The sequence below is a fragment of the Schistocerca nitens genome, chromosome 6, assembly GCF_023898315.1.
Source record: "Schistocerca nitens isolate TAMUIC-IGC-003100 chromosome 6, iqSchNite1.1, whole genome shotgun sequence".
In the NCBI taxonomy this organism is placed as follows: domain Eukaryota; kingdom Metazoa; phylum Arthropoda; class Insecta; order Orthoptera; family Acrididae; genus Schistocerca; species Schistocerca nitens.
In genome coordinates, this window is record NC_064619.1 from 4,596,787 (window position 1) to 4,616,844 (window position 20,058).

General features: G+C 38.6%; 1 protein-coding gene across 12 annotated transcripts in view; it reads right to left on the reverse strand.

Annotated features, from left to right (window-relative positions):
- Positions 1 to 3,486: 3,486 nt before the first annotated feature.
- Positions 3,487 to 20,058, reverse strand: part of LOC126262889 (voltage-dependent L-type calcium channel subunit beta-1) — a 766,368-nt gene continuing 749,796 nt past the window's right edge. For 5 of the 12 annotated variants that reach the window (XM_049959774.1, XM_049959778.1, XM_049959779.1 and 2 more), the window contains one exon: positions 3,488 to 6,100. In XM_049959774.1, the coding sequence (XP_049815731.1) occupies positions 5,565 to 6,100 (536 nt within the window). In that variant the 3' untranslated portion in view covers positions 3,488 to 5,564. Of the gene's footprint in view, positions 6,101 to 20,058 lie in introns of all 12 variants that reach the window. The other 7 variants (XR_007546778.1, XR_007546774.1, XR_007546779.1 and 4 more) reach the window with 5 other exon arrangements.

Here is a 20,058-nt window from a genome sequence, read left to right on the forward strand (position 1 = left end):
AGCGCTCAGCTACGATCTACTCTCTTCTACAAGAAGGAAGTCAGTACCAAGACTAAAATATCTGTGCACTTTTCAATCTTTCAACCAACTTTGTTGTATGGGAGCAAAAGCTGGGTGGATTCAGGTTACCTTATCAACAAGGTTGAGGTTACGGATATGAAAGTAGCTAGGATGATTGCAGGTACTAGTAGATGGGAACAATGGCAGGAGGGTGTACACAATGAGGAAATCAAAGAAAAACTGGGAATGAACTCTATAGATGCAGCAGTCAGGGCGAACCGGCTTAGATGGTGGGGTCATGTTACACGCATGGGAGAAACAAGGTTACCCAAGAGACTCATGGGTTCAGCAGTAGAGGGTAGGAGGAGTCGGGGCAGACCAAGGAGAAGGTACCTGGATTCGGTTAAGAATGGTTTTGAAGTAATAGGCTTAACATCAGAAGAGGCATCAGTGTTAGCACTGAATAGGGGATCATGGAGGAATTTTATAAGGGGGACTATGCTCCAGACTGAACACTGAAAGGCATAATCAGTCTTAAATGATGATGATGATGATGATTTGTGAATATGTGGTGATTTCTGAGTGTGTGGTTAAACCAGGGTTGCCAGATTTTCAAAAATAAAAAACTAAGTGTTCCCTTACCATTTTTAAAGATCATCTTTTCCAGCTCATATTGATACAGTTACACATAAACTAAAGCAGATACTTTTGTGACTTTGTTCTTTGAGTGTCACCTCAACACAAGACACATGTTTTTCATCTTGGGTATTAATGACTGCTTCAGCTGTAAATAGTCCTTTATTATTGGATCAGTACCAGTTTCATGGCACTGACGGAAAACAAAAGTTGGGTAAAAAGATTTTGAGCTTTTCCGCTCTAATGTTTTAGGCATATCTTCACTTGAAGATGTGGCTTTCAGTGGCACGAAACCAGTAATGATCCAATAATAAAGGACTAAATACTGCTGAAGTGGTTGTTAATATCCAAGATGACTACTCATAGCTTTGGTTGCCCCATCCACAAGGTTCTCTACATTTTTTCAATAAATAACTAAGTGAAAAGCAAAGTATTATAAAATACTAAATACATATTGTAGTTATTATGATTTCATATACTAAAAGAACAAAATATTACCTTTAGATATTTAGTTCTTCTGCACAGGAGTAAATCTTGTTGTATTTTTATCCAATTTTTCTTCAGTTGTATTTTGTTGATAACTGGGTATCTTTAAACAATTTTGTACAACCATTTACAAATTTTTAAATTTGAAAAATATCTTCTCTTATGGGCCATGTTAAATCTGACATTTTTCACAACATTAAAAGAAAACAAAAAACTGGTGACTGAGTACAGAAGTAATGGAGGGGTTTAATCAAAGCAAAAAGATGGATTGTCTGGCAACCCTATGTCAGGCAGACAGCTAAGAGGAGAGCTTAAATTTCTGTGAGTGAAACAAGGGGCAATAACATTCACAATCTTCCTTGTCACATACATTTGGATGTTTATATCTGTATATATGAAGATCATAAAGAGACAAATAACTCAAATGTTGCAATGAGTGACATTTCTGACTGGCGTATTTCTGCTGCATCATGTCCTAACCAGACGCCTTCAACGGCATGGCCACACTGAATAGCATGGTAGCGTGGCTACTATTATCATGTTGTTTATGTTAGAGTCTCCTGAAGGCTTTCACCACTGATATGTTGGTCACTGACAATTAATAATAAGAAATCATACCGAGGGTGACATGTTTGTGATATCTCTTCAGAGCAGCCAAAACATTAATAACCTGCACAGGGATGAAAAACACCACTTTTTGATTTGCCTTCGGGTTCTGACTTTCCATTGGTCACTTGGCTAGAGCTTATACAGCATGGTGGGGTCACTTTACATTCCGCATTATTTCCGTTCCTGCACAAAAATGTGCCTCGGTAGCCATGTGGACGCCTTAGCAGGTCATGTTCTCTGTGCTTTCCGCCATATAGCTAAAATCTGTTACACTGGTGCAACATTGTGACATGATTTCTCAACAAGATGGTGCACAATGCCATTTTGTGAACAATGTGAGGGATTTCTTAGATCAGAAGTTCCCAGACCACAGGATTGAAACAGGTAGTCCATCCATTGCTTGGTCCCCTAGAAGCCCAGATATTACACAACTTGATTTTTTTCTGTGGGTGTTTAGCAAGAATCAGGTGTACCAGACACCAGTTCATAATCTACCAGATCTGTGCCATTGCATTCATGAAGATATGCAATGATGTGAAATGCTTGGAGAGAAGTGGAACACACATTAGATGGCTGTTACACAACTAACAGTATGCATATAAATGAGTATTAGGTGTGTAAAAATAAATTTTGAGTTACTGTACTTGTAGAAACCTACTGGCAATAAGTATCTCAATTACTTTGTGTATTACTACATTTCCTATTATTATATGTTTAACCCAGACACACTCTATTTTGCATATGTATGGGACCTCAAACTCCAAACTGCCTCTTACTTTCTGAACATATTTTGGCCTTGTTTGAGAGATGATTAAAAATGGTGTGGTCCTGGAGGGGGCCTCTAGATCTTGAGGCCCCCCAATGATCAGAAGCCCGGGGCAGGCCACCCCCTCTTAATCTCTCACTGGTTTTTGCTCTGCAGCATGGATCATCCTCCATTTCCTTTCAAATTTTTCATGTCACCAAAGTACATACACAGACATAATGTGTATAACAAGAGATTTTCAGCAGTGCTACTTACTGCAGTCATTAAGAGATGTTTTCGTTTTCTAAATTTTCATCTGTTTATGGGTAGCACATAGTGATATATAATAATTAACTTCGCTAAATTATTCATAAATTAATTGATTCTACAGGACTAAAATATGACACACGAAAATGTAACTCACTGACAGTTAGCCTAAATACTTCACTGTTTATCAGAGTTAAAATGTCTTAACAGAATAAGACACTAAAAGTATATAATTTCATATAATTTCATCCTCTTTTTTTTGAATGAATGGTCCATTTTTATTCTACTGAGTTAATATGTGAAAAATACTTTCTTTTCAGCGGGATTTAATCAGGATGGTGTAAAAGTATGTAACATACATCTATGAGAAAACTGCAGGAAAATAATGAAATAATCTTAACTCTGGGTAATGTTGCAAACAAAATATATGGGTTATTCAAGTTACATCTGTCTAATTAGTTAGTCACAAATTAACAGCTGTGGGCATAATGAGAAATTATGCCATAAAATAATAGAAGATAAAGAATGTTTGCATGAATAGTTGGGCACACGCTGTTCAGTAACTGATAAAACAACTAATGTTCTCCCAAACTTAATAGTAATGAAGTACACTTTAGCCAAGGATTTTTATTAAGTGGTGTTATTTTACTGTGCAATGAGTCTAGGGCAATCTCAGATGAAAGAACAAACAACATTTATATTGCTGCATGCAGCTGTATTTCATTTCAAATGAGACACAGGAAAACAGTAGACAATGATAGAAAACAAACTTATTACTTCTGTGATAAAATTTATATGTTAATGACATTAATGCACAGCTTAATATGCAATGAATTCTTGTATCAAATAGCATATACTGTGACAGATTAAATGCAGTTATATAATGTATTTTCTTATGTATACATAATATTCAATTATGATAGTGCCAACAGCAAACTCTCTTAATATTTCTCCTAGAAATAAGGCAAGTATCTTGTGTTTCAATCTTTGTAAATGATGAACTTTTATTGAAACTTTTGCTTCTGCTGTAAAAAGGCAGGTGTTTCACTGAAACTACTGCCACTCCTGCTTTATCTTAAACTGACTAAAAACTGTAAGAACCAAGGGCACATACCACACGACTTGGATACAAAACTGAAAACCTATGACTGTCTTGCTCCCTTTATTATGCACGAAGCTGCTGTTAGGCAATCCTCCCATCTGCCTTTCACCAGCCATATTGACTTTGTAGTTACGGTTGCTCTTGTTTGATTAAAAAAAAGTATCACAGTCACAGCTATTACACTTGAATTCCATTCATACCCAGTATAACTCTTAATGATATTCCAGAGCTTTTTTATACAGCTACTCATTATAAATTGAACAAAGACCAACTACAAACTAACTCTTTTAAATTGATCTACATTCTGAAACAATTTACTGACAATGGCTGAAACTGATTTTTGTACTAATATTTTCTCTACAGCAATCAAATTTTTGAAAAGAAACATCTATAGAAAGCTAAAAAGATTCTTAAAATGGCACAGTATAATTACATTTCCCATAACTATTACACTGTTCTTACTATTAGCAGCATGTACTTATACACTGAAGCATGAATTAGACAAAAAAGCACTTACATTTTAATTATTAGAAATTTTAATAAAAGTATACAGTCTTTTCCAGCAGATGTGTAGTGAAAATAGATCTTAATGAAATTAGAAAATTCCTAGTACAATGAATGAGCTACACTTTCAATATGGTAGGTGAAATTTAGGTTTAAGTCTCGAGAGGAAAACTAATTCTTCCCAGATACTGAATAGTGACAGAACATCACATTCCTTAAAATAAGAAGGTAAAGATGTTCACTTCTCTGTATCACAGAAAAAAAACAGTGATGAGAAGTAAACAAATTAATACCTGTATCTCAGCCATTACCTAGGCACCAGTATCTTACACAGTGCTGTATGATCCTCATGTTCCATGGAAACCTAAAAATCTGAAAGTTTCCACTACCAAAAATGGAAGAAATTCTGCATTTACTGAGACATGCTGAATGATTTTTTAGTAATAACTTTGTTATAAACACCAGCATTTTGAATTCGATGTCAAGAGAAATGTTAAATTTTGAGTATATATTCTGTCATTAGTAGTAGAAGGTATGTATCCAGGAAACATAAAAAATATCTGAAAACAACTGCACTGGTGCACTATCAAATTGCATTGCAAAAGGAATGGATTATGATGCACTGCAAATGTAATTTAGTCTATGTCAGCTGGAAAGAAATGGATCAAGTTTTAGGTGCCTTTAACAAAAACATCTGATCTAATGCTGGGAATTAACTTCTGGATACATACCTGTCTACAACAGTGAACTATTTAAATGTCCTTCGTAAACAAATTTTGTGCAAATTGTCAAATATATATCAATATTAACCTATGGAGTAAGTATTTGTGCTTCGTGTTTAGGAGAGAGGAAAAACTTAAACGTAAAACTCAAACTGCTCTTCCATTCTACATGTACCAACAGTAAAATCAATGTACACCTACATAATCTGCAGGGACAAAATTGGTAAAACAATTTTGTCACCACCGATAAAGTACTCTTATAATCAGCAGTATGTGGCACCAAATGATTTCACTGAATCCGTATGAAAAATTGTTCAAAAAGTCACACTGCGACCAGGTAATCGACAGAATTTTAAATAAATTGTCTGTCACAGACAGTCTGTTTGCAACCACCACTCAGCAATGGTTCCTATGTTGCCACCTCACAACAGAGCCCCGACTAGCACCGCTAGTCGTCATCGTCTTCTCGGGACTCTGGTGAGAGAAGCTCTAGCTAGATAGCGTTGAGAGGTCGGCGTGAGGAAGAGTGGTGAGGGGAGTGGTAATCATCTGCCGGGTCTCGCATGGAATGGTGTTGCCGGTACCTCTCCTCACGACCTAGAGGCGGCCCCAGAGACAGGCCTGAAGGTCCAGCAATGGCCGCATTTCTGGCCATCGACGGCCCGTACTGCACGTGTGGCACAAAAGTAGGGTCGGGTCGACGCACCGGACGACGGTGAGTATGATCGCGCAGTTCGTGTCCCACACGTGGATGGTTGTGATGGGATTGTTCGTGGTGCACCACACGTTCGAGGTGTCCAGGATGGAAATGTGTACGATCACGGTGTGGGTCTTCCAGACGGACACTCTGCAGCGGTATTTCGAGGAGGTCGTGGAGGTCACGTTCGTGGTGGGAATGGGTGTGGTGGTATGCTGCTGCCAATGGAAGTGGTGCTATTCCATCATCATACTCGTCGTACTCGTCGTACTCGGAACGGTCCCGCTCCAGCCTCGATCGGCCGTGTTGGTGCTGGTGGTACACTACTGCTCCTGCACACGTGAAAAGAAAATCAAGTCATTAAACAATATTATAAAATAATTCAGCTTAAGGACAGAATGAAATACTTTAAAATTGTTCTATTGTGAGTAAACAGAATAAATATATTTGAGTTATATACACACATAATGTAGGTAATCACTCAGGTGTTAAATATTTGTTCTGGCATTATGAATATAGTATTTATTGACAGCTCAATAATATTCAGATACTAGTTTGGGACCCAAATACTAAAGAACACTTTTTCCATAAAAGGCAGCATCTTGAGACCTGCAACTGTTGATCAATATAAACAGAACAGTTTTCTGCATCAGTCACTTATTTATTTGGTCACTATGTGTTTCGACAATTCACACCATCCTCCTCAGGTGGAGAATTGTTTACTTACATAATTGGTGTTAGTGAAGAGCACAGACACCTTTCCACAGCAGCAGACCGAGCATAATGTATGGTATGTTGAGTCTTTTGTTGACGATAAAAACTGTTTTGTAGGAAAGGCACTATCAAAGTTAAAAACAAGAATTTGTAAGAGTAAATTGTACTTACAAAGGAAGCAGAGATGTAGAAAGTCAGTGTACTGTTACAAGTTGCAATATTTTTACAAGCAGCAGCATACAGACTTTTTTACGACTCTACTTCCCATGTAAGTATAAATTATTCTCAAAAATTCATGTTTCTTAACTTTAAAAGTGCCCCTTTTCTATAAAGAAATAAAAAATAAAAAAAATTTATTTGTGTAGTTTTTATCATCAGCAAAAAATGCAACATAATCTTGGTCTGCTGGTGTGGAAAGGCATCTGTACTCTTTACTAACATCAGCTATGTAAACAAAGAATCCTGAAACTGATGGTTAGAACTACTGAAATGCTTAGTGGCAAAATATATAAGTGACCGATGCAGAAAACTGTTTTATTTATACCACATACTACAGCCCAATGTAAAGCTTGTCCTCTCTTCCAGTTCTAAAGAACAGAGATGAGAAATGAAAGATAGAGAGGATAGGTTGATTTCAAGTTAATAAGTTCGGCTCACCCTGATGTGCTTTGCGAAGTATGAAACAGCATAAGAGACTACAAAAGATAAAAATAAAACAATCATACCAGTTTCATTCATATTTGACTCGAGAAGTCTCAGTTTCGGGCACAAATGCCTGTAGTTGTCATTCTTTGGTAACTGCTCCTCTGATATGCAAACATTGCATTAGAAATGGAAGAGAAACAACAGCTATGTAAAATAATTGAGGAAATAACAGCTGTTCTTCTGTTTTCCCCCTAAAGTATTGAGTTTCCTGCTAATTTTAGTAGGTTACTTAAACATAATTATTAATAAACTTCCTACAACTGCTTCTCCTTTTCAAAGAGGAGGAAAGTTCTCCTGTAAGGTAACAGTTATGGATATGGAGAGGGCTAGTTGTTACAGGAAGATTTAGGAAACAACAACCAAGTGCCAAACTTCTTCATGCCTAGTGCAAGTCTTAACAAGTAGTAAGGGATATAGGATTTTTAAAATAGGAACCCCCATTCTTTATTACATATTCATGTAGTACATAAAGAAATGTGAATGTTTTAGTTGGACCACTTTTTTCACTTTGTGATAGATGGCGCTGTAATAGTCACAAACATATAAGTACGTGGTATCACGTAACATTCTGCCAGTGCGGACGGCATTTCAATTGTGATACATTACCCGTGTTAAAACGGACCATTTACCAATTGCAGAAAAGGTCAATATCATGTTGATGTATGGCTATTGTGATCAAAATGCCCAATGGGCGTGTGCTATGTATGCTGCTCGGTATCCTGGACAACATCATCCAAGTGTCCGGACCATTTACCGGATAGTTATGTTATTTAAGGAAACAGGAAGTGTACAGCCACATGTGAAACGTCAACCATGACCTGCAACAAATGATGATGCCCAAGTAGGTGTTTTAGCTGCTGTCACGGCTAATCCGCACATCAGTAGCAGACAAATTGCGCAAGAATCGGAAATCTCAAAAACATCGGTGTTGAGAATGCTGCATGAACATTGATGGCACCCGTACCATATTTCTATGCACCAGGAATTGCATGGCGATGACTTTGAACATTGTTTACAGTTCTGCCACTGGGCACAAGAGAAATTATGGGACGATGATAGATTTTTTGCACGCGTTCTATTTAGCAATGAAGCATTATTCACCAACAGCAGTAACGTAAATCGGCATAATATGCACTATTGGGCAACGTAAAATCCACAATGGCTGCGACAAGTGGAACATCAGCGACCTTGGTGGGTTAATGCTTGGTGCAGCATTATGAGAGGAAGGATAATTGGCCCCCATTATATCAATGTCAATCTAAATGGTGCAATGTATGCTGATTTCCTATGTAATGTTCTACCAATGTTACTACAAGATGTTTCACTGCATGACAGAACGGCGGTGTACTTCCAACATGATGGATGTCCGGCACATAGCTTGCGTACGGTTGAAGCGGTATTGAATAGCGTATTTCATGACAGGTGGATTGGTCGTCGAAGCACTATACCATGGCCCGCACGTTCACCGGATCTGATATCCCCAGATTTCTTTCTGTGGGGAAAGTTGGAGGATATTTGCTATCGTGATCCACTGACAATGCCTGACAACATGCATCAGTGTATTGTCAATGCATGTGCAAACATTACGGAAGGCGAACTACTCACTGTTGAGAGGAATGTCGTTACATGTATTGCCAAATGCATTGAGGCTGACGGACATAATTTTGAGCATTTCTTGCATTAATGTGGCATTTACAGGTAATCATGCTGTAACAGCATGCGTTCTCAGAAATGATAAGTTCACAAAGGTACATGTGTCACATTGGAGCACCCGAAATAAAATGTTCAAACGTCTCAATTTCTGTATTTTAATTTAAAAAACCTACCTGTTACCAACTGTTCGTCTAAAATTGTGAGCCATATGTTTGTGACTATTACAGTGCCATCTATCACAAAGCGAAAAAAGTAATCCAACTAAAACATTCCTATTTCTTTACGAACTACACGAATATGTAATAAAAAATTATGGTTCCTATTTTAAAAAAATGCAGTTGATATCCGTTTGACCTATGGCAGCGCCATCTAGCGGGCCAACCATAGCGCCATCTGGTTTCCCCCTTCAAGCCACACAAGTTTCAATTTTTGTAGTTTGTGTGTGTGTGTGTGTGTGTGTGTGTCCACATTTGCTATGAGGGTGCATGACATAATTGAAAACGAATGTAAAACTATAAGAGTAATAAATGAAAAAGAAATTGAGAAATTCAAGAAATATTTATGAAGACAGACTAACAAAATTTTCAGAATACATTTGATGTTAATGGAAGTTATACATATCTGTAGCACAACCATAGACTGCTTTGAAAACAGTTGTCCACAAAACGTAACCTGCGTAAGTAGATCAAATGCTCCCAAAACCAGTTTACAAATGGATAAAGAATTACATGTAAAACTAAAAGAAGGCTCTACATAGCATCAAGGGCCATGAATCACATTACAAAATGTATAGTAAAATTATAAGCAAAGTCATCAAAATATAGAAATGTTTGCACTTTTTAAACAAACATATTCTCTTCCAGGAAAAAGACAAGCCCTACTGCAAGCATAGCAAAAAAGTGACAGAAAAAATGTACAATGTCAGAAAAATGAAGAAATTTTATCTGCATGGCAGGGAGGTGTATGTAGCAGTTCCATACCAGTCACATTGCAACAGGAACTCGAATCAATCAAACATAGTGAACCACAGGTTTATATTTTGGCTTTTGTGTTATTTACACTCTACAAAAATGATATTTTGCTTGTATTCTAGTTGATGTCCATTTTCTCCTTTCATACAAGGATATGAATAAAAAATAGTACCAGTCTCCTTACTGAAAAGACAACTAATTGAATATTTGAGAACATCAACAAATAGTTAGGGACAAACAGATTATCATTAAATTTTGGAGAAGAGCAAGAAGATACAGTTCAGTGCATTTCATAGAACTCCACAAGCTATGAAATTCACGTAGTACAAAGTGTTAAACTTTTTAGGACTATATAGATCATTCCCTAAATGTAAACCCCACACCTTAGAATTAATTAAATGTCTTAGTTCAGTTACTTGCAATAGGCATGATTAGTGCTGTAGGTAATTTAAAAAATGAGGGAACTATTTTGGTCTGCATGGTTATGTTCAATAAATGAGTTACAGAATCATGTTTTAAGAAACTTCAACTTACATGGATAGTATTTTCTGAATTCAGAATTGGATTGTAATAATTATATATGGTGTTAGTTCCAGAAAGTTCTACAAACACCTTTTCTTCTTCTCATTATCAATAATTCTCTCAAAAATAGTGAAAAGCATACAAGGTCTAAAAATGATGTCTACAATGACTTCAGTGGTAGTATAGACAGGAACTAGATATATGGGGACATGTAATCAACATCACAGCCACTTTCAAGTGTCTTGTGGGTAATGTGATGGAATTTAAGACTGAACAGAAGGACCTTCTTTTGGGCAACTCCTACTTCATAGAAGAGTTACTTCACAGAAACTCTTAAAATTGATATTTTATAATTAATATTATAACTGTAATATGTAATATTTAATAATGTGAGATCATTTCAATGTATTGCATTTAAATAAAATGTATATCATTGAAATCTTTCTATATCACAGGGACCTTGCTCCACTGGATCCATGGAATACAACTAACATAATGTAATGTTAATGTATAAACTGCCTCTTATCACACCCACTAGGTTTTCCTTTGTCACAGGATCTGCAAAACACGACGGATAAATGAATCAATAAATGAATTACCATCATACTGCAGCACAGAAGTAGATATAAAGCATGTTGGTTGTGGTGTTTGCTTGCAATAATCTTTAATAATGTTTTTTTCCTTCTCTTTCTCCTCCACAAGTCTTTACAAATAAAATCATTATTTGTGCATTTTGCTTATATAACAGTACACATGATTACTTAAATGATATTAAAGTGAGTCTTTCATTTATCAGTGTGTCATTATATCTCAAAGAAGAGAGACAGAAAAGAGTCACCTCACACACAGGAAAGTCTGTAAAGAATGAATGAAATATTTTTAACTGTTATCTTTGAAATCCTCATTTGTTCTTCTAAGGCACACACAGTAATTTTTGTAACTTATGAACGAGGAACTGTTACACGTGAAACCTCTACATATCTAATGTTCTTCTGATTACATCAGTAGTTAATACACATGAGAGAGAAATGGTCAGCCAAAACATTTATTGCAACTGCCTTTTGCAAGAGTGTTGAATGGGTTGTCCTTAATAGGATTAGTTAATACTCAGATGTACATGGGGTATTTATTGTTTAAATGAGGTACTGTAGTCTGGCTTGGAGGCTGGAGTTCATGACAAGATCAAAAAGTCCAACAGAATGGGTGAGAATTATAAAAGGAATGCCAAGCTCACTGTAATCCCCTTTTCTGGAACTTAACTTAAAAATTAATATAACTTTGAACAAGAATATATTCATCCTGGCAAAAGATGGGGCAGTGTCATGTGATTAAGTGGAAATAACTCTGCGTTGAGCTAGAGTTGGCATCTCAAGTTTCAGATACAATATAGTGATCTAACTTCAAAGCAATTAATTAAACTTTACAGATATCTCACATAAAAACCACTTTGACAATATATTTCTTTACAACAACTTTATGCGCAAGTTGTTGAGCTGACTGTGGATTAATTATTAAATTTACCTGCCTTTGCTATATTTTAAACAGTGTGTGTTTTCTGAAAGTCCAATTATTTAGCTCCAGCCTCTTAGACTGTACACACTAACTTGAAGAGTTATTTGGTTGCCACTTCCATCAATAATTTTAGAAATTCCAAAGAAATGTTATATATGCCTTCTGCTTCATTTGATTGCAAGTCTTTGAAAACACTTCAACCTCTGATTCAAATACTGGAACTCCGTACCAACTCCAATTTCTGGTTTAGCACACCATCAGATAGTTGTTCTCTCTCATAGAGACTTTCAATGTACTCCTTCCACCTATTTGCTCTAGTATCTGTGAGCACTCTTAATGTTGATGAGCTGCTTTAAATTTCAGTGAAAGTTATCTCGAGTTTCTTATATGCTGAATGTGTCTTCCTGATGACTGTTTCCTTTTGGATTTCTTCACCTTTTTCCTGTAGCTATTTTGCTTTTGCTTCCTCACATTTTTTATTAATTTCATTCCCAAGTGATTTATATTGCTGTATATCTACCTTTTCCTGAAAATTTTTGTCTTCTTTTTTGTCACTCAATTGAATTATTTCTTCTCTTATCAGAATACAAGGTTTCTTTGCCTTTGCCTTTCCTGCACTGGTGTAAATAAGGTCCCACAGATCCTGCAGTGCAGGCAGACCCTCAGATTAGATTAGATTAGATTAATACTAGTGCCATGGATCATGAATACGATATTTCGTAATGATGTGGAACGAGTCAAATTTTCCAATACATGACATAATTAAGTTAATTTAACAACATACTTAAGTTAATATAACAACTTTTTTTATTTTTTGTGTTTTTTATTTATTTATTTTTATTTTTTAAATATTTTTTTTGGTTTTTTTCTTTTTTTCTTAATTTATATCTAAAAATTCCTCTATGGAGTAGAAGGAGTTGTCATTCAGAAATTCTTTTAATTTCTTCTTAAATACTTGTTGGTTATCTGTCAGACTTTTGATACTATTTGGTAAGTGACCAAAGACTTTAGTGCCAGTATAATTCACCCCTTTCTGTGCCAAAGTTAGATTTAATCTTGAATAGTGAAGATCATCCTTTCTCCTAGTATTGTAGTTATGCACACTGCTATTACTTTTGAATTGGGTTTGGTTGTTAATAACAAATTTCATAAGAGAGTATACTAAGGGAGCCTCTTATTTTGGGTGGGGGGGGGGGGCTCAACTGTCTTTAGTGGTTTATTTAAAAATGTATTCTTATATTCTGCACTCTTCGTCTTTGAATATGTCTGCTTGTGTCTGTATATGTGTGGATGGATATGTGTGTGTGTATATGTGTGTGTGTGCGCACGAGTGTATACCCGTCCTTTTTTCCCCCTAAGGTGTCTTTCCGCTCCCGGGATTGGAATGACTCCTTACCCTCTCCCTTAAAACCCACATCCTTTCATCTTTCCCTCTCCTTCTCTCTTTCCTGACGAGGCAATCGTTGGTTGCGAAAGCTAGAATTTTGTGTGTATGTTTGTGTTTGTTTGTGTGTCTATTGACCTGCCAGTGCTTTCGTTTGGTAAGTCACATCATCTTTGTTTTTATATATATTGTGACTTACCGAACGAAAGCGCTGGCAGGTCGATAGACACACAAACAAACACAAACACACAGACAAAATTCAAGCTTTCGCAACAAACTGTTGCCTCATCAGGAAAGAGGGAAGGAGAGGGAAAGACGAAAGGATGTGGGTTTTAAGGGAGAGGGTAAGGAGTCATTCCAATCCCAGGAGTGGAAAGACTTACCTTAGGGGGAAAAAAGGACAGGTATACACTCGCACACACACACATATCTATCCACATTCCCACGTGGAATGTTTCCCTCTATTATATTTTTATATATATTCTTATATTCAGTTTAACCATGGAAACTCATTAAGGAGAAATGGAGTGTGCTAGTAAACACCAGCACTGCACACAGTGCACAGATTCTACCTATGCTATTTTTCTACTCAAGCAGTGGCCTGTACACCAGCTAGCAGTCAGGAATGCGCTACCTCCTCCAGTGTGCATTTTCTTCAATTGTTATTGAGAACAATTGGCTCTCCTACAAATAATGACTTGCAATTTATTTATTTATTTATTGCATGTTTGTAATGCATTCAGTGTTACAGTGCAAGTGATCTGCTAATAGAAAGTGACTCTAACAGGGCAATGGTGTGTGTTACAGTGCAAGTTAACAGCTAACAGAAAGTGACTCTTACAGTAGAATGGTGTATCAGTTATCTGTATAATGCAATTTATTCCCTCTTCATTTCAGTTGTGCAAGCATCAGTGTAAAATGTTTTGCTGGGCTGCTCTTAAATGTTTGCATCAAGTTGGAACCACAATGTCTAAAAATAAGTCATATTTATGTGGTGCTGAAAAGAGAGTATTAAAAACCTGCTAGGATGAAGAAGTTAGAAAGACAATGGAGATAGGTACAATCTTCCAGTGATCAGCAACATGCCCAGAATGGATATGTATTAAAATTAGTAATGAAAGTGAAAATGGAGAAAAGTTTGACAGTTTAAAAGTTGAAAGTGTAAGTTAATAAAACGGCAAAAAAGAATGGGGGATGATTCTAACAGTCTGGAAGTTCATAAAAGACGTGTTACAAGCTGTGGAAATGAATTGGATGTAAATTCTAGTGAAGCACAGTTTGAAAATGGGCCAAGAGCAACAGATGCAGATTTGCCACCAACAGACTGTAATTCTCAATTTCAAGACAACTGGCAAAATGCACCTTTCAGCACTGTTAGAGGATTATTCCAAGGTAAACTAAATGAAGAAACTAAACTAGAAGCTATAAACAGCAGCTCATGACAACCTTGGGCACCTTTCCCTAGACACACTATGACCAAAACATTGTTTAGCTGAAATTACTATTATAACTACACAAAAACAGATCAGAAAACTGAATGGCTTTGGCTATGCCACTCCCCTACTTTAACGTCGTGGTGATCACTGATGCCAATGACTCTGGAACGAATAATGCTCTATCTTCTGAGTCAGTGAGTCATGGAATTGGCATGTTTCTTGTTGTTGTTTTGAATCCTTTGCTATGTCTTGTGTGATTGTACATTAATAAAGTGCATTTGACAGTAAAAGATTGGTTATTTATATCAGTGGATTTCATCAGCGTCGATAGAAAACAGACACTGGTAACCTTGAGTTCTGTGAATGTGCTTCAATTTGTGCATTACTTATTACTGGTTTCGTGCCAGCTCAAACAGTGACTAAAACCTCTAACATTGTTGACAGTGTAGGATGTCACTATCACAGAACTGGCTGTCAACTGTGAAGTGCAATGTTTTTCCATGGGTGCTACCAATACAATTAGAATGCCCATTTCTCCAATGTTTACTCTGCCAGAACAGACAACTCTCACCTCCTTTGTCATGCCACACTGGATGCAACATACACCTGCCTGCTACTGGATTCTATTTTGCCAGGAAGTTGCTTCACTATGAGATTCTGGTTTCCTGTCTCTGTAGTTACTAGCTCACTCCACTACAGACCATTCAGCTGTACAATTTCAGGGTCCACATGCACAGTTCTCCTCTCCCCAGTATGGTCCACAGTTATATGTGTCACACACCTTCAATGCCTACTTTCTTGCTGATTGCACTCTGCTGTTTAATGTGCCCACTTCTGCACCAGCCGATGGAACACTCCAGTCAACAATGCCAGGATACTCCTACATCTATCTGACCTACTGTACCACGCAGACATCAAGCAATGAACCAGCCACATTTCTGTCCCACTACTCAGCACTCAATCTTAATTTCATGCCTGCCTCTGGGAATCCATCCGCATCCATTGTCGATACTTCTGTGGCATCGGTGTCACGTTTTGCTCGTTGTCTTGTTCTGCTCCCTCCTATGCAGACCACAGACGAAGATCTCTGGAAACCCAAGTCGGCACTGATGCTTTCGTTTCACCAATCTTGCTTCACGATTCTTCTAGGCCGGCCATGCCGTGTTCATTGTGTGGCCACGCAGGCACCTTCTTCACACGAACTGTCAGTGCTGGGCATCATATAGCGCCAACACACGTCCCGGACTTTCATCAGAACATTGCGCTCATCACCAAACCCTTGCGCTGTCTGTGCCCTGCCAACTCTGCCACAAGCTCTGCCTCCAGGTCATTTTCTAAAGCAACTGCCAATACAAATGGATAACCCCATGATATGGTTACCTTAGTGGACAACTTGTTGGGCATACACATTATCGTAGACAATGGCATTAGTTTTGTTTGTTTGGGGAACCATCTGCAAGAGTACCCTGATCTTATTAAGTGATTTTGAAAAACCCACCCGAGCATAACAAACACACTTCTGTACGTGCACTCCTCATTGAGCGTCTTTCACATATGCCAGCAGACAAGAGTTTACATGACAGAACCCCTACCCAGCTGTCAGGTCATAACAGAGCTCATGTCAGAGTTAGGGCTCAGGGCATTGTGATTAGTTAAGCTGCCACAGGAACAACACTTACAATTGCTTCCTCACACCTCATCATCACATGAGGATAAATAATGGTTGGCTGTCCAAGCACATGCCATTATTCAGCACTGCTGCCAACTTCCTCGGTGTAGTGCATAATGCCAGCGCACATACTTCCGCTGTCAGCTGGCAGATGTTGGGGGCGGGCACACCTTGGGTAATGCAATGAACCGTACTCACCTAGTGGCTAGCAATGAGACCGTCAGCTGCTTCTCATCAAACTTCCCTGACTACGACAGAGCTAGCGGGTGCCCTTCCTCCGCTCCCCACTCACACCATCGCAAGGGGTGTAGTGGTTCTAGCTGACTCACTTGCAGCACACTACCCAGTATATCCTCTATGCTTGTTCCACAAAACTTTCAGGGACACTGCTCACAACTGCCAAGCACCCTGTACATTTCCAAATGCTTCACGTGGACCATAGAAGAAGCTATGGCTCACGAGGATGACGTAAAGCACCTACAGAAATTGCATTCTGTTCTATCCTCTACTCCATGACAGTGTCTGTATGCCTTGGATTTATGCTCATGTTGCCATTTTCTTGTTGACACTGGAGCTGACGTTAGTGTCGTTCCATTCTCATGGCCACGCGAGGTAGCCGCGCGGTCTGTGGTGCCTTGCCACGGTTCGAGTGGCTTCCCCCATCAGAGGTCGAGAGTCCTCTCTAGGGTGCGGGTGTGTGTTGTCCTTAGCATAAGTTAGTTTAATTAGTGTGTAAGCCCAGGGACCAATGACCTCAGCAGTTTGGTCCCATAGAACCTTACCACCAATTTCTGCTCTCATGCACTATGGCGGACATGATACCAACCAAACTTTTCCTTCAAACGGAAAATAAATCTGAACTTTGCATCGATAGTATGGACATTTTAGATATTAATCTCATCCCTGGTGAACCATTCATGTCACCAACATCAAAGACCCAGTACTTGGAACTTATTTCTGATTCACTTGGGCTTGTTACCTGACCTTCTGTTGTCTCCTTTATTGCACCATACTTTGGGTACACAATTGCATGTTCAGCCACTGCATCAGCTCCCTCTCCCCCTCAGCCCCGCAACAATACTGACACAGCTTTCACCGAGTGTTCTTTTCTGGCAAATTGCCTCACCGCTTCTGTCACTTGGCTCAGCTGTCGACGACCTTCGTGCTCAGATTACAGAACTGAACGGCACTGTGTTGACAGCTACACAGGCCCTCACTGATGTGAAACACCTCATATGGCACCTGTCTAAGCTGCCATATTGCAACACTAGTGACGCACCTCGTGTGACTCTGGCACGCCCGCTTTCACCAGCAGAGACGGCATCTCAGGTTAGCGACTCTTGTGTGCTATCATCTCCTGCTCGAGATGTCCTCTTGTCATCTTTGCTTGTTCAAATTAATGCTATTACAAATGTAATGACACACAAAAATGTCACAAAAGAACCCCCCCCCCCCTCCACCCCCTTGAAGTGCATCATGAAGCACGCCCCACCTCCCTCCACACAAACTGCGCCTTGCTAAGACTGCTGTCGATGAACTGCACGAATGCATTGTTCAGCCAAGTAATTGGTTTACTCCATAGACTTAGTACCCAAGAAGGACGGCACTGTGCACCTCTGCGGTGACTATCGTTGTCTCAATGTGTGTACTGTAATAGACTATGACCATATCACCCACATTGAAAACTTCGCCCAAATACTTAGTGGAGCACACATTTTCAGTGTTTTAGACTGCAGCTAGGCATATTTACAAATATCTATGGAACAGAGCGAAATAGCAAAAACAGCCTTGACCATTCCCTTTGGCCTTCACAAATTTTCTTACATGCCTTATGGTCTCAAAAACATAGCACACACTTGCCAACATTCTGTAGACTCACTTCTCTTTAACAGCTCTTACTGCTAAATATACTACTTACGGCCTTGGGACAGCCAGTCCTGACAAAACTCTACTATCTGGTGAGCAAGATGTATGAGACAGGCGATATACCCTCAGATTCAAGAAGAATATAATAATTCCAATCCCAAAGAAAGCAGGTGTTGACAGATGTGAAAATTACCGAACTATCAGATTAATAAGTCACACCTGCAAGATACTAACACGAATTCTTTACAGACGAATGGAAAAACTGGTAGAAGCCGACCTCGGGGAAGATCAGTTTGGATTCTGTAGAAGTATTGGAACACGCAAGGCAATACTGACCTTACAACTTATCTTAGAAGAAAGATTAAGGAAAGGCAAACCTACGTTTCTAGCATTTGTAGACTTAGAGAAAGCTTTTGACAATGTTGACTGGAATACTCTCTTTCAAATTCTAAAGGTGGCAGAGGTAAAATACAGAGAGTGAAAGGCTATTTACAATTTGTACAGAAACCAGATGGCAGTTATAAGAGTCGAGGGGCATGAAAGGGAAGCAGCGGTTGGGAAGGGAGTGAGACAGGGTTGTAGCCTCTCCCAGATGTTATTCAATCTGTATATTGAGCAAGCACTAAAGGAAACAAAAGAAAAATTTGGAGTAGGTATTAAAATCCATGGAGAAGAAATAAAAACTTTGAGGTTCGCCGATGACATTGTAATTCTGTCAGAGACAGCAAAGGACTTGGAAGAGCAGCTGAACGGAATGGACAGTGTCATGAAAGGAGGGTATAAGATGAACAACAACAAAAGCAAAACGAGGATAATGGAATGTAGTCGAATTAAATTGGGTGATGCTGAGGGAATTAGATTAGGAAATGAGACACTTAAAGTAGTAAAGGAGTTTTGCTATTTGGGGAGCAAAATAACTGATGATGGTCGAAGTAGAGAGGATATAAAATGTAGACTGGCAATGGCAAGGAAATCGTTTCTGAAGAAGAGAAATTTGTTAACATTGAGTATAGATTTAAGTGTCAGGAAGTCGTTTCTGAAAGTATTTGTATGGAGTGTAGCCATGTATGGAAGTGAAATGTGGACGATAAATAGTTTGGACAAGAAGAGAATAGAAGTTTTCGAAATGTGGTGCTACAGAGGAATGCTGAAGATTAGATGGGTAGATCACATAACTAATGAGGAGGTATTGAATAGAATTGGGGAGAAGAGAAGTTTGTGGCACAACTTGACAAGAAGAAGGGACCGGTTGGTAGGATATGTTCTGAGGCATCAAGGGATCACAAATTTAGCATTGGAGGGCAGTGTTGAGGGTAAAAATTGTAGAGGGAGACCAAGAGATGAATACACTAAGCAGGTTCAGAAGGATGTAGGTTGCAGTAAGTACAGGGAGATGAAGAAGCTTGCACAGGATAGAGTAGCGTGGAGAGCTGCATCAAACCAGTCTCCAGAATGAAGATCACAACAACAACTCCTAAACATACCTAGATGACACTCTCATTGTCTCCTCCTATGATGAAGAACATAAGCTACACCTGCCCATGGTACAGGACTTGGTAGCATGTAATGGAGATGAGATTAATCACGATAAATCACAACTTTGATGCATCTCTGTTACCATTCTTGGGTACACCTCTCTTGTGATGGTGCAAATCCTCCATAAGATCAGGTTGACTGAATTTGCAATTTACCAGTCCCAGTGAATTTTCATGAATTGTGCTGGTTTTTGGAGACCATCAATTTTTACAGATGCAATCTGCTGATGGTGGCAGCCATTCAAGCCCCTGTTACTGATGCATTTGCTGGCAAACAAACTGCCAGTAATCAGCAGAAAGAGCGGTCTGACAATAGGCTGCAA